This window comes from Rhinoraja longicauda, chromosome 5, assembly GCF_053455715.1.
Source record: "Rhinoraja longicauda isolate Sanriku21f chromosome 5, sRhiLon1.1, whole genome shotgun sequence".
NCBI lineage: Eukaryota > Metazoa > Chordata > Chondrichthyes > Rajiformes > Arhynchobatidae > Rhinoraja > Rhinoraja longicauda.
In genome coordinates, this window is record NC_135957.1 from 6,122,023 (window position 1) to 6,137,114 (window position 15,092).

At 47.4% G+C, this 15,092-nt stretch overlaps 1 protein-coding gene across 1 annotated transcript in view; it reads left to right on the top strand.

The window, feature by feature from the left end:
• Positions 1-11,719: 11,719 nt before the first annotated feature.
• The window catches only part of rsph9 (radial spoke head component 9), a 40,646-nt gene continuing 37,273 nt past the window's right edge, over positions 11,720-15,092 (top strand). The window contains exon 1 of the mRNA XM_078398824.1: positions 11,720-12,012. Within this exon, the coding sequence (XP_078254950.1) occupies positions 11,786-12,012 (227 nt within the window). The 5' untranslated portion in view covers positions 11,720-11,785. The remainder of the gene's footprint in view (positions 12,013-15,092) is intronic.

Sequence of the window (15,092 nt, forward strand, 5' to 3'; positions counted from 1 at the left end):
GAGGGGCCTGTTTCCGCGCTGTATCTCTAAATCTAAAAAAACCATTAAAAAAACCCCCTCTAAAAGATAATCAAAGTGCCTGCATTTGAATGGCACCCTCTGCAAACTCACGACATCTGACGCTGCGCATTTGAAGTGCAGAGCAGCAACCACTCTGTGAGCCGACACCTTGTGGGTGGTGCGTCTGCAATAATATCGTGCCTTTCCAGTCTGCCGTGTACAAGAGGGGATTAAAATAAAACGGCACACAGATAAAAGCCCGCTTTTGTTTCCTCTCCCGTCACCGTTTCTGTGCAGACTAAGAGCATGTTTTGACAGTTAGAGCTAATGCTGAAGGATTAACGTTAAGGGCATCGCCCCTGAAGGAGCAGTCATCTGATTTAGAACTGAGTCAGAGGAACAGGACGTGTCCCAGTAGACACTGTGGGCTCGGTGGGCCGAAGGGCCTATTTCCATAACGTATCACTAAACTAAATAATATTCAAAGATCCTACTTCCACACCACCCTGGCCACACACTCGTTTCACCCCTGCCATCGGGAAGAAGGTACTGGAGCCTGAAAACTGTAACGTTCAGGTTCAGGAACAGCTTCTTCCCTACGGCCATTCGGTTACTAAACACTACAACCTCAAATAAGCTCTGAACTACATAGACTATTATTGCTATTATTGCGTTTTTGTGTGTACGTATGTGTGCGTGTGTGTATGATCTATATATATGTGTATTTATGAGTATGTGTATATAGACACACACTGCACTTTTTTGTTCTCTTGTTTATTATATTGTGTACAGTCTACTATGTGTACATGTTCTGTTGTGCTCCTACAAGTAAGAATGTCATTGTTCTATCTGGGACACATGACAGTAAAACACTCTTGGCTCTTCCTCTGCCCTTTGAGCAAGACAGTTCGATGACCCTCTGAGGGGAAAACATTTGCCACATTCTGTCTTAAGTACCTGTCCCATGTCATCAGTGAAACATACCATATGAATGTCATTTTTCTTTTACTGGAGAGAAGGAATGAGTGACGTTTAGGGTTGAGACCATTCTTCAGACAATAGACAATAGACAATAGACAACAGGTGCAGGAGTAGGCCATTCGGCTCTTGGAGCCAGCACCGCCATTCAATTTGATCATGGCTGATCATTCTCAATCAGTACCCCGTTCCTGCCTTCTCCCCATACCCCCTGACTCCACTATCCTTAAGAGCTTTATCTAACTCTCTCTTGAATGCATTCCGAGAATTGGCCTCCACTGCCTTCTGAGGCAGGGAATTCCACAGATTTACAACTCTCTGACTGAAAAAGTTTTTCCTCATCTCCATTCTAAATTACCTACCCCTTATTCTTAAACTGTGGCCCCTGGTTCTGGACTCCCCCAACATTGGGAACATGTTTCCTGCCTCTAACGTGTCCAACCCCTTAATAATCTTATATGTTTCAATAAGATCCCCTCCCCTCTGAGACGAAGGGTCTCGACCCGAAACATCACCCATTCCTTCCCTCCAGAGATGTTGCCCGTCCCGCTGAGTTACTCCAGCATTTTGTGTCTATCTTCGATTGAAACCAGCATCTGCAGTTCTTTCCTACTCATTTTATTTACTTCCATCGGTATTCGTCTGCATTTCCTTTCTCGCTCCTTTTCTCTTTATCTGTTTAGCTTTAGATTTACGTTTCTTATTGGCATGTGTTCCAAGGTACAGTGAAATAATTGTTTTGCATGTAATCCAATTAAATCAGATAATATTATACATAAACATCCTAATCTTATACAGAGTGCTGGAGTAACTCAGCGGGTCAGGCAGCATCTCTGGACAACAAGGATAGTTGACATTTTAGAATTTTATCTTGCACTAAATGTTGTACCCTTTATTCTTTCTCCTGTGCACTGTGGACGGCTTAATTGTAGTCATGTTTCATATTTTCTTCGGCTGTATAGCTTGCAAACAAAAACTTTTCACTGTACCTCGGTATACGTGGCAATGATAAATGAAACTAAACTAAACTAAACAGTTTCAGTTTAGTTTATTGTCACGTGGACTGAAGTACAGTGAAAAGCTTTTGTTGCGTGCTAACCAGTCAGCAGAATGACAATACATGATTACAATCGAGCCATTTATAGTATACAGATACACGATAAGGGAATAACGTTTAGTGTAAGTTTGAGCCAGCAAAGTCCGATCAAGGATAGACCGAGGGTCACCAAAGAGGTAGATAGTAGTCCAGCACTGCTCTCTGGTTGTGGTAGGATGGTTCAGTTGCCTGATAACAGCTGGCAAGAAACTGTTGCTGAATCTGGAGGTGTGCATTTTCGCACTTCTGTGCCTCTTGCTGGCCAGGGTGCGACTGGTCCTTGATTATTAGGAAAGAAAACTGCAGATGCTGGTTTAAATCGAAGGTAGGCACAAGATGCTGGAGTAACTCAGCAGGTCAGGCAGCATCCCTAAAGAGAAGGAATGGGTGACATTTCGGGTCGAGACACTTCTTCAGACAGATGAAGGGTCTCGACCCGAAACGCCACACATTCCTTCTCTCCAGAGATGCTGTCTGACCTGCTGAGTTACTCCAGTATCCTGTGTCTACCTTCTGGTCCTTGATTATGCTGCTGGCCTTGCCGAGGCAGTGTAAACTCTCCCATAAATCTATTAAACTAATATCACTCACAACAATTTCCATGACATCCTCCTTTTCCACGGGTGCTGTGGTAATAATGGATGTTTTGCTAATTGGTCATCTTGCAGTATTCCAGCTTGTTCACTGTGGAGCTCACTCAAATGCCAACCCCGGCAGAAACAGTCCAGGGGTTCTTCCGTGGAATTCATTGAAGAACTCCCTGTCTTTCCCACTCCTTCCACAATGCAGTAGCAGCGCTTTCCACAGGTCAAGTGACAAGAAGATCATAAGATCATAAGTGACAGGAGCAGAATTAGGCCATTCTGCCCATCAAGTCTACTCCGCTATTCAATCATGGCTGATCTATCTCTCCCTCCTAATCCCATTCTCCTGCCTTCTCTCCATAACCTCTGACACCCGTACTAATCGAGAATCTATCTATCTCTGCCTTAAATATATCCACTGATTTTGCCTCCACAGCCTTCTGTGGCAAAGAACTCCGCAGATTCACCACCCTCTGACTGAAATTCCTCCTGGTCTCCTTCTTAAAAGAACGTCCTATAATTCTGAGCCTATGACCTCTAGTCCTAGGGGGAGGGGGAGGGGGAGGGGGAGGGGGAGGGGGAGGGGGAGGGGGAGGGGGAGAGGGAGAGGGAGAGGGCGAGAGGGAGCGGGAGCGGGAGAGGGTGGGCGAGAGGGAGCGGGAGAGGGTGGGCGAGAGGGAGCGGGAGCGGGAGAGGGAGAGGAAGGGTGGGAGAGGGAGAGTGGGAGAGGGAGAGAGAAAGGGAGAGGGTGTGGTAGAAGGAGAGAGAGAGAGAGAGCACGAGAGAGAGATGAAAGTCAGTACTGTACTGTACATTCAGTACTGCCTTCAACCACTGAAGGTCACCTCACCTTCTGTCTCCTTTCTCTGTTCGTTTATTTATTTACTTATTTATCTATTTATTCATTTCCCTATGTTCTCTAAATCTCTGTAAAGCGTCTTTGAGTATATGAAAAGCGCTATATAAATAAAATACATTATTATTATCATTATTATAATTGTATCCACTTCTAAAGCTTCTGGCAGCCAGTTTCAGATAAGGACTACCTTCTGGGTGATAAAGTTACACGTGAGGTCTCTCTTGCATCTCTCCCCTATTGCCTTGAGCCCATTTTCCCAGTTGATCCAGATTCATTGTAAACATAGATAACCTTCTTCAGTCCACTATGCCACAGATTTTAGTGTCATCCACAAACTCATGCCACCTCTATTCACAGCAAAAACATTAACATAAATCAAGAACAACAGTGGACCCAGCACTAATACCTGTGCTGCACAACTGGTTCCAGGCCTCCAGTCAAGGAAAGAGCCTTCACGTTGCGGCCCTGTTTCCACCAATCTTTCAACCACAACACACAAGAAAGGCAAGATGCAACTCTGGCTGAATAATTTCTAATCTTGTGATGTGGACTCGATAAGAAGAAGAAGGCCACCAGTCTGCAAAACTACCCTCTACTACTACATCTGTTTCCTACCTGCACCCCATTTTTGGATCCAATTGGCTTGGCCACTCAGGATTCCACGCGATCCAATCTTCCAGGTCAGCCTGCCATGTGGTACCTTACCAAGGGCTGTGTAAACAACATCTGCCCTCATCGATCTTCTTGGCCAACTCTTCAAGACACTCGTATGATCAAAACTCAAAATGGCGGAGGACAACTGTGGTTCAGGTAGCATCTGTGGAGGGGATGGACAAAGTATGTTTTTGGTCGGGACCTTTCTTCAGAATAGTCCCCACGTGGTTTTATTTGTACTCATATACGATATGATTTGCCAATACCAATAACTATACCGATATAGCTTTTGGGTCTCACTCCGAGATCATTCCTCAGGTTTGCTAATGCCAAAGAAAATGAGGGGCTTGTAGGGTTGAACTCAGGTCAGGCAGCACATGTGGAGGGAATGGACAGGCAATATCCCGGGTCAGGACCCTACTTCAGACTATAGAGGGGAGTCAAAGGTGGAAAGAGGAGGTGGGGGTAGGACAAAGCCCGGCAAGTGATAGGTGGACACAGGTGGCGGGGGGGGGGGTGGGGGGGTGGGGGGTGGCGTGTGATTGGTAGATAGGTGGAGTAAGTGATAAGGCAGAAAAGGAGACGAAAGGAGAGTCAGATAAGGAAATAAGTTCTCTATGTAGATCTTTTTCTATGGAGTTCTTCATGTAAAGGAAAGATAAAGGTCCTTTACATTTCATAAGGAGTGAAATGTAAAACTGGAGGGAGGGGTGCAGATGGAAGGGGACAGAGGGATGGGGTGGAGAGGGGCAGGATGGTGGTGCCGCATGAGGTGGCGGGGGGCAGGAAAGAACGAGGGAGTAGGGAGAATTATTATTAATCAATAACGGTGTCAAGTTAGGAAAAGGGGACGTACAACGAGATCTGGGTGTCCTAGTACATCAGTCACTGAAAGGAGGTCTGTCCCTCTCTTCCCCTCCCCTTCCCAGATCTCCCTCTATCTTCCTGTCTCCACCTATATCCTTCCTTTGTCCCGCCGCCCTGACATCAGTCTGAAGAAGGGTCTCGACCCGAAACGTCACCCATTCCTTCACTCCTGAGATGCTGCCTGACCTGCTGAGTTGCTCCAGCATTTTGTGAATAGTCACTGAAAGGAAGCATGCAGGTACAGCAGGCAGTGAAGAAAGCCAATGGAATGTTGGCCTTCATAACAAGAGGAGTTGAGTATAGGAGCAAAGAAGTCCTTCTGCATTTGTACAGCGCCCTAGTGAGACCGCACCTGGAGTACTGTGTGCAGTTTTGGTCTCCAAATTTGAGGAAGGATATTCTTGCTATTGAGGGCGTGCAGCGTAGGTTTACTAGGTTAATTCCCGGAATGGCGGGACTGTCATATGTTGAAAGACTGGAGCGACTAGGCTTGTGTACACTGGAATTTAGAAGGATGAGAGGGGATCTTATTGAAACATATAAGATTATTAAGGGGTTGGACAAGTTAGAGGCAGGAAACATATTCGCAATGTTGGAGGAGTCCAGAACCAGGGGCCCCAGTTTAAGAATAAGGGGTAGGCCATTTAGAATGGAGATGCGCAAAACCTTTTCAGTCAGAGAGTTGTGAATCTGTTGAATTCTCTGCCTCAGAAGGCAGTGGAGGCCAATTCTCTGAATGCATTCAAGAGAGAATTAGATAGAGCTCTTAAAGATAGCGGAGTCAGGGGGTATGGGGAGAAGGCAGGAACGGGGTACTGATTGAGAATGATCAGCCATGATCACATTGAATGGTGGTGCTGGCTCGAAGGGCCGAATGGCCTCCTCCTGCACCTATTGTCTATTGTCTATTGTCTAATCGTTTTGGAATGGAGATGTGGAGGTCTGAAGAAGGGTCTCGACCAGAAACGTCGCCCACTCCTTCTCTCCATAGATGCTGCCTGTCCCGCTGAGTTACTCCAGCGTTTTGTGTCTGTCTTGGAGAAATCTCAGTTGGACACGTGGTACAAGGATGAACACTGTGAAATCTTCCCAGAAAGACTATACAATTGTGAGGAACCCAAAAGGTGCTTTTAACGTAAATGAATTGAAGAAAAGAGCTTCTTAGTGGTTGAAAAGTGGACATGTGAAAAGGTCACAGTAGAATTCGGTGAAGTAGACTTGTACGTCCAATGTCAAACCAGGGCAGGACTGTCAAAACAGGGCAGAACTTACACAGTAATGTAGGTTAATTGGCTTGGTAAATGTAAAAATTGTCCCGAGTTGGTATAGGATAGTGTTAATGTGCGGGGATCACTGGTCAGCGCAGACCCGGTGGGCCAAAAGGGCCTGTTTCTGTGCTGTATTTCTAAATTAAACTAAACTAAACTAGACAAGGCGGGCCAAAAGCACTGTTTCTATAGTACATTGGTATATGACTCTATGAACTCTGTGTCATCTCCTTAATTAAACAGTGATAATCCATTGCCTGTGCATGGAGCTACTGAGGTCCAGGCGATTGACAATGCAAGACAGCAGGAGGGGCTATATCAGAACTCAAACCACACTCCCCCCAATAATCACCATTTTAAAGGCTGTCGCTTCAGCATAGATATAAACTTCTTTGATGCACAGATTAAACAGTTGAGACTGTTTTAATGTTTTGGTGCGACTTTGTGCAGGTTGAAAGACTTGCATTTCTTTTGGAGATGTTTTGAACACAAATTAAGTGCGCCCAAGAGCTGATAGCAATCAAAATACCATAGGAAGGTACTGGTAGTAAGCTTGTTGACAAGGCAGTAGATGCAAGTATATTCACAGCCTTTCTAGATCAAGAAATAGATAAGGGTTTGGGGGGGGGGGGGGGATGTAGCGAAGGGAGGTGGAGGAGATAGCTGTCACTGCTTTGAAGTGGTAACTGTAGAACAGATGTTATTAATTTGTACAAGAAAGCAAGTGAGGCCTTCGGATGGAAGGGGCATTATACGGGCATGCCATGGGCATCAAGATGGTAGGTGTTGATTGGGTGTTTTGATTGTCCCTGAATGGATCAAAGGGTGAGATATGTGAGTATTGAGACATCCGATACACTGTGAAAGAAACATGTTGCACTGGGAAACCGGAGATATAGGGGACGTGCAGCTTTTCTCCACACATGCTGGTTCCATAAAGTCAGACATGTTTACCACAAGATTAGAGCAGTCTGAGGTGAAATATGGTTCAGGGCATAAACCACAGTCTGAGTAGGGAAGTGGTGAGACCAGAGTTGGAAACGAGGCGAAGAGAAATGAGTGTGATTGTTTTTGGGGGCAACAGTCCAAACTTTCTTGTAACATTTCCCACAGTTTTTTCTGAGGTTGCAGAGCAAGTCCCATTGCACAGATAGATGTAAGGTCCAGTGAAATTAATTGCCACAAGTACAGACAGTGGAATTCTTACTTGGTTTGCAATAGATTGCAATAGACATTTAAAATAATTATAGAATCATTTTAGTTTAGGTTAGTTTAGAGATACAGTGCAGAAACAGGCCCTTCGGCCCACCAAGTCTGGACCGACCAACCATCCCCGCACATAAACACTATCCTACACACGCTAGGGACAATTTACATTCATACCAAGTCAATTAACCTACAAACCTGTACGTCTTTGGAGTGTGGGAGGAAACCGGAGATCTCGGAGAAAACCCACACGGTCACGGGGAGAACGTACAAACTCCGTACAGACGGCGCCCGTAGTCAGGATCGAACCTGAGTCTCCGGCGCTGCATTCGCTGTAAGGCAGCAACTCTACCGCTGCGCCACCCTGCCGCCCTGCAATTTTATTGCATCAAATTATAAATGATGGTTCGGGACTAAATCTTAAGAGCAAAAGGATGTAGGAGCACAAGAACATAGATTCCTGAAAGTGGTATTGCAGGTATGTAGGGCAGTGAAGAAAACTTTCGGTGCATTGGCTTTAATCAGCCAGGGAATTCAGTATCAAAGTTGGGACGTTATATTCATAGAGTCCTTTAGACTGATTTGCCCATGCCTGCCAAGATGCCCCATCTAAGCTAGTCCTATTTGGTCCATAACCCTCTAAATCTTTCCTGTCCATGTACCTGTCCAAGTTTCTTTTAATTGTTTCTCTTGTACCTGCCTCAACTACTTCCTCCGGCAGCTCGTTCCATATACCCACCACCATCTGAGCAAAAAAGTTGCCCCTCAGGTTCCTATTAAATCTTTCCCCCTCACCTTTCTCCCTCACCTTAAACCTCTGTTCTCTGGTTTTTGATTCCCCTACAATTAGATACGTAGAAAATAGGTGCAGGAGGAGGCCATTAAGCCCTTCGAGCCAGCACTGCCATTCATTGTGATCATGGCTGATCATCCACAATCAGTAACCCATGCCTGCCTTCTCCCCATATCCCTTGATTCTGCTAGACCCTAGAGCTCTATCTAGCATTCCCCTACATTCACAGATTGCACATTGTATAGTTGACCATGCTTGGGAACATTGTGTTCAGTAACAGTCCTGTGAATGCAATACACGTACATAATATATAATAAACAACAACAAAAAGAATGACCATAATTCTAGTGCAAAATAAACTGTACTTAGTGCAACCAAAGGCAGTCCATAAAAGTTCATAGCTGAGGTTAGAGTTGTATGGAGACACAGCATCTCTGGGGAGAAGGAATGGGTGACGTTTAGGGTCGAGACCCTTCTTCAGACTGATGTCAGGGGAGTGGGCGGGTCAGAGATAGAATGTAGTCAGAGACAGTAAGACTGGTGGGAAAACTGGGAAGGGGGAGAGGGAAGGGGATGGAGAGAGAGGAAAACAAGGGCTATTTGAAGTTAGAGAAGTCAACATTCAATGTTAGAGTTGTATAGTGTTCAAGAGCCTTATGTGAGTAAAATCATCTGAAAAACCGACTGTTGCATTTTCTACATTGCAACTGTCCGTGTGGAGTTTGCACGTTCTCCCTGTGTCACCAATTCATTTTCTTCTGAGATGTTGCCTGACCCGCTGAATTATTCCAGCATTTGTCTATTTGACAGAGTTTATATATAACAATGTTAACCAACTCCAGTGCTTACCTGGGTCTCACCTAAACCTAAATGCTGGACATGTATTGAATATAAACAGAATAATTTGGATAGAATGATGGAAATGTGGAATAGAAGTGCATTTGACAGTGATTATATACAACAATGTTGACTAACTCCAGTGGTTACCTGTGGCTTGCCTTAACCTAAATGTATTAAATAATGAAGAAGGGTCTCGACCCGAAACGTCACCCATTCCTTCTCTCTCTCGAGATGCTGCCTGACCTGCTGAGTTACTCCAGCATTCTGTGTATTAAATATAAACATGTATTGAATATAAACAGAATAATTTGGTTCGAATAATGGAAATGTGGAAGAGAAGTGCATTTGACTGTTTGACAGAGTTTATATATAACAATGTTAAGCAACTCTAGTGCTTACCTGCGGCTCATTTAAACCTAAATGATGCACATGTAATGAATATTATCAGAATAATGATGGAAATATGGAATAGAAGTGCATTTGACTGTTTGACAGAGTTTATATAACAATGATGACCAACTCCAGTGCTTACTTGGGGGTTACCTAAAACTAAATGCTGGACGTGTATTGTATATAAACAGAATAATTTGGTTAGAATGATGGAAATGTGGAAGAGAAGTGAATTTGACAATGTTTATATATAACAATGTTAACCAACTCCAGTGCTTACCTGGGGCTCACCTTAACCTAAATGCTGGACATGTATTGAATATAATCAGAATAATTTGGCTCGAATGATGGAAATGTGGAATAGAAGTGCATTTGACTGTTTGACAGAGTTTATATTACAAAATGTTAACCAACTCCAGTGCTTACCTGGGGCTCACCAAAACCTAAATACTGGACATGTATTGAATATTATCAGAATAATGATGGAAATATGAAATAGAAGTGCAATTGACTGTTTGACAGAATTTATATATGAGAATGTTAACCAACTCCAGTGCTTACCTGGGGCTCACCAAAACCTAAATGCTGGACATGTATTGAATATTATCAGAATAATGATGGAAATATGAAATAGAAGTGCAATTGACTGTTTGACAGAATTTATATATGAGAATGTTAACCAACTCCAGTGCTTACCTGGGGCTCACCTAAACCTAAATGCTGGACATGTATTGAATATAAACAGAATAATTTGGATAGAATGATGGAAATGTGGAAGAGAAGTGCATTTGACTGTTTGACAGAGTTTATATACAAAATATTAACCAGCTCCAGTGCTTATCTGGGGCCACCTTAACCTAAATGCTGGACATGTATTGAATATAATCGGAATAATGATGGAAATATGGAATAGAAGTGTATTTGACTGTTTGACAGAGTGTATATTACAACAATGTTAACCAACTCCAGTGCTTACCTGGGGCTCACCTAAAACTAAATGCTGGACATGTATTGAATATAAACAGAATAATTTGGTTAGAATGATGGAAATGTGGAAGAGAAGTGAATTTGACAATGTTTATATATAACAATGTTAATCAACTCCGGTGCTTACCTGGGGCTCACCTAAACCTAAATGTTGGACATGAATTGAATATAATCAGATTATTTGGCTAGAATGATGGAAATGTGGAATAGAAGTGCATTTGACAGTGATTATATACAACAATGTTGACTAACTCCAGTGGTTACCTGTGGCTTGCCTGAACCTAAATGCTGGACATGTATTGAATATAATCAGAATAACTTGGCTAGAATGATGGAAATGTGGAAGAGAAGTGCATTTGACTGTTTGACAGAGTTTATATACAAAATGTTAACCAACTCCAGTGCTTATCTGGGGCCCACCTTAACCTAAATGCTGGACATGTATTGAATATAATCGGAATAATGATGGAAATATGGAATAGACAGAGTGTATATTACAACAATGTTAACCAACTCCAGTGCTTACCTGGGGCTCACCTAAACCTAAATGCTGGACATGTATTGAATATAATCAGATTTATTTAGCTAGAATAATGGAAATGTGGAAGAGAAGTGCATTTGACTGTTTGACTAAGTGTATATTATAACAATGTTAACCAACTCCAGTGCTTACCTGGGGGTTACCTAAACCTAAATGCTGGACATGTATTGAATATAAACAGAATAATTTGGATAGAATGATGGAAACGTGGAAGAGAAGTGCATTTGGTTGTTTGACAGAGTTTATATACAAAATGTTAACCAAATGCTTATCTGGGGCCCACCTTAACCTAAATGCTGGGGCCCACCTTAACCTAACCCTCATGTATTGAATATAAACAGAATAATTTGGTTAGAATGATGGAAATGTGGAAGAGAAGTGCATTTGACAATGTTTATATATAACAATGTTAACCAACTCCAGTGCTTACCTGGGGCTCACCTAAATCTAAATGCTGGGACATGTATTGAATATAAACAGAATAATTTGGTTATAATGATGGAAATGTGGAAGAGAAGTGCATTTGACAGTGATTATATAACAATGTTGCCCAAGTGCAGTGCCAGTGCTCGCCTGGGCTGGGGCTCACCTCGTCGCTGGGGCCGAGGGCGAGGCCTTGGCGACGGTAACCATGGACACGGCGCCGGCTGTTGCCGGGGTAACGGGGCCTACAACGCCCGGGCAGCCCGAGCCTGAGCGCCGCCGCCGCCGCCGCCGCCGCCATGCAGGCCGACTACCTGCAGCAGCAGATGGACTTGGTGTCGAGCCAGGGGCTGGTGTTGAGCCCCGAGCACAAGGCCGCACTGCAGGTGTCGCTGGAGCTGCTCCGCCGCAACTACAAGTTCAGCCATGTCTACTTCTGGGGCCGCCTGCTGGGCCTGAGCGCCGACTACTTCATCGTGCAGGGCGTGGGCCCCAACGAGCTGATGGAGAGGAAGAGTCTGTACAGGTGAGGGGAGAGGGGGGAGTGAGGGAGAGTCTGCACAGGTGAGGGGAGGCTGCACAGGTGAGGGGAGTGGGGTAGAGTCTGTACAGGTGAGGGGAGAGAGAAGGGTAGAGTCTGCACAGGTGAGGGGAGTGAGGGAGAGTCTGTACAGGGGAGGGAGAGGGGTAGAGTCTGTACAGGGGAGGGGAGAGGGGTAGAGTCTGTACAGGGGAGGGGAGAGGGGTAGAGTCTGTACAGGGGAGGGGAGAGGGGTAGAGTCTGTACAGGTGAGGGGAGAGGGGTAGAGTCTACAGGTGAGGGGAGAGGAGTAGAGTCTACAGGTGAGGGGAGAGGGGTAGAGTCTGTCCAGGTGAGGGGAGAGGGGTAGAGTCTGTACAGGGGAGGGGAGAGGGGTAGAGTCTGTACAGGGGAGGGGAGAGGGGTAGAGTCTGTACAGGGGAGGGGAGAGGGGTAGAGTCTGTACAGGGGAGGGGAGAGGGGTAGAGTCTGTACAGGTGAGGGGAGAGGGGTAGAGTCTGTACAGGTGAGGGGAGAGGAGTAGAGTCTACAGGTGAGGGGAGAGGGGTAGAGTCTGTACAGGTGAGGGGAGAGGGGTAGAGTCTGTACAGGTGAGGGGAGAGGGGTAGAGTCTGCACAGGTGAGGGGAGAGGGGTAGAGCCGGTACAGGTGAGGGGAGAGGTGTGGAGTCTGCACAGATGAGGGGAGTGAGGCAGAGTCTGTACAGGTGAGGGGAGGCTGCACAGGTGAGGGTAGTGAGGGAGAGTCTGTACAGGTGAGGGGAGAGGGGTAGAGTCTGTACAGGTGAGGAGGAGAGAGAGAGTTAGGAGGGTAGAGTCTGCACAGGCGAGGGAGAGAGGAGGGGGAGATGGATAGAGTCTGCAGGTGAGGGGGAGAGAGAGGGGGAGGAGGGGTAGAGTCTGTACAGGTGAGGGGGAGGAGGGGTAGAGTCTGTACAGGTGAGGGAGAGGAGGGGGAGTCTGTACAGGTGAGGGGGAGAGAAGGGGAGGAGGGGTAGAGTCTGTAGGTGAGATGAGGGGCGGGGAAGGGTAGAGTCTGCAAGTGAGGGAGAGAGGAGGGGGAGAGGGGAGGAAAAAGAGAAGGATGGGAATGAAAGGAGAGGGAAGGAGGGGGTGCGGGGCTGGATGAGCTGAGGGAGAGGGTCTGTACAGGTGAGGGGGAGGGGGGAGAGGGAGGGGGGAGGGAAAGAGAGAGAGAGAGGGAAAGAGAGGGGGCGAGGAAGAGGGAGAGAGAGAGGGGGGAGGGGACAGGGGGGGTGGGAAAGGGAGAGAGGGAGGAGAGAGAAAAAGAGAGGGGATGGAGGAGGGGAAAGGGGGTGTAGAGCTTCAGGCTGGATAAGCTGAGGGAGAGGGTCTGTACAGATGAGGGGAGAGAGGGAGGGGAGAGAGGGAGGGGGAGAGGGAGGGGGAGAGGGGGGGGAGAGGGGGGTGAGAGGGGGAGCAGGAGAGAGAGAGAGGGAGAGCGGAGAAAGGGAAGGAGGGGGGGGGGGGGAAGGAGTGGGTGCAGGGCTTCGGGCTGGATGAGCTGAGGGCAAGGAAGAGCCTATACAGGTGAGGGAGAGAGGTAGGAGGGGGTGGGGAGAGGGGATGGATGGAGTGATGGAGAAGGAGAGGAGGGGTGGGGAGAGGGAGAGGGAGGAGGAGGGGGTGTAGGGTGTATAGCTGAACAAACTAACGGGCAGGAATAACCTGTTCAGGTGAGGAAGAGGGAAGGGAGGGAGAGAGAGGTGGTGAGCGGGGAGGGAGGGAGAAGTGGTGATGAGAGAGGGAGGTGGGAAGATGAGAGGAGAAGGAGGAGGAGGGGAGGGGGGAAAATGTGGGTGCAGGGCTTCAGGCTGGATGAAACTCGCCTAACGGAGGTTGCTCGGCAACCCGCCTCCCGGCCTGGGCGGTCGCCATTAGTGGAGCGGGGGCACGTGGCCGCTGGCTGGGTGAGGTCACGTGGGGTGCTGGGCGGTGACGTCACCTTGTCCCGTATATGGGAGTGAGATAGTTGGCAACCCAAGGTACAGGTGACGGAGAAGGGGAGGAGGCGGTGGTGGCGAAAATGAAGGAGAGGCTGAGGGGGTGGGAGGATGAGATGGCAAGGGGTGGGTGGGTGGGTGGGTGGGTGGGTGTGCAGAGTGTGGGGCTGGAGAGCTGTGGTGCGGGGAGAGCCTGTGCAGGTTGGAGGAGGGAAGGGGTGAGAGGTGACAGGATGAAGAAGAGGGGGGTTGTGAGGTTGGAAGAGGACGGAGGGAGAGAAGGGAGGTGGGGGGAAAGGAGACGGAGGAGAGAGAGTTGGGTTGGGAGAGGAGGGATGTTGGGGGAAGAGAGAGAGAGGGAAGAAGAGGGTTGGGGAGGTAAGGGTGGGGGGGATGAAAGGGGAGTTGAGACGTAAAGGTGGGGGAGAATGGGAGAGGGAGAAGCGGTTACAGGGTATGGTTCTGGACGGGCTGAGGAACAGGAAGGGGTGTGGTGGGGGGAGGGGGTTAGGGGAGCAGTGGGGCAATGGAAGAGGATGTGGTGGGTGGTGGTGAGGAAGCGGGAGAAGGTCGAGGAGAGGGGAGTGGTGATGAGATTTGGGGGAGGAGTGGGTTTCGGTGAGGGATTTGTCGTGAGTAAGAGGTTGGGGAGTGGGTGGTCAAGAGAGAAGGGGTTGCACTGTGGGAGGGGGAGTAGTGAGGGCAGGTGAAGGGCGTGGGTATTGAGGGATTGGCGTCAGGGTGGTGAGGGAGAGGGGGGTGATGTGGCTGGTGGGGTGGTGGATGTAATGGGGGATGGGGTGGTAAGGGAGGGAGGGTGGGATGGTGGGGTGGTAGTGAAGGTGAGGAGGGGGATAGGGCAGCACTGTGCTTCAAAGCAGACAACTCGGGTTTGGGGTAGGGGATGGAAGGCTGCAGACAACAATATGGACCATTGAACAAGACCATATGACATAGGAGCGAGCAGAATTAGGCCATTTGGCCCATCAAGTCTTCTCTGACTTGGGTCTCGACCCGAAACGTCACCCATTCCTTCTCCCCCGAGATACTGCCTGACCTGCTGAGGTACTCCAGCATTTTGTGAATAATGGCCTCCACAGCC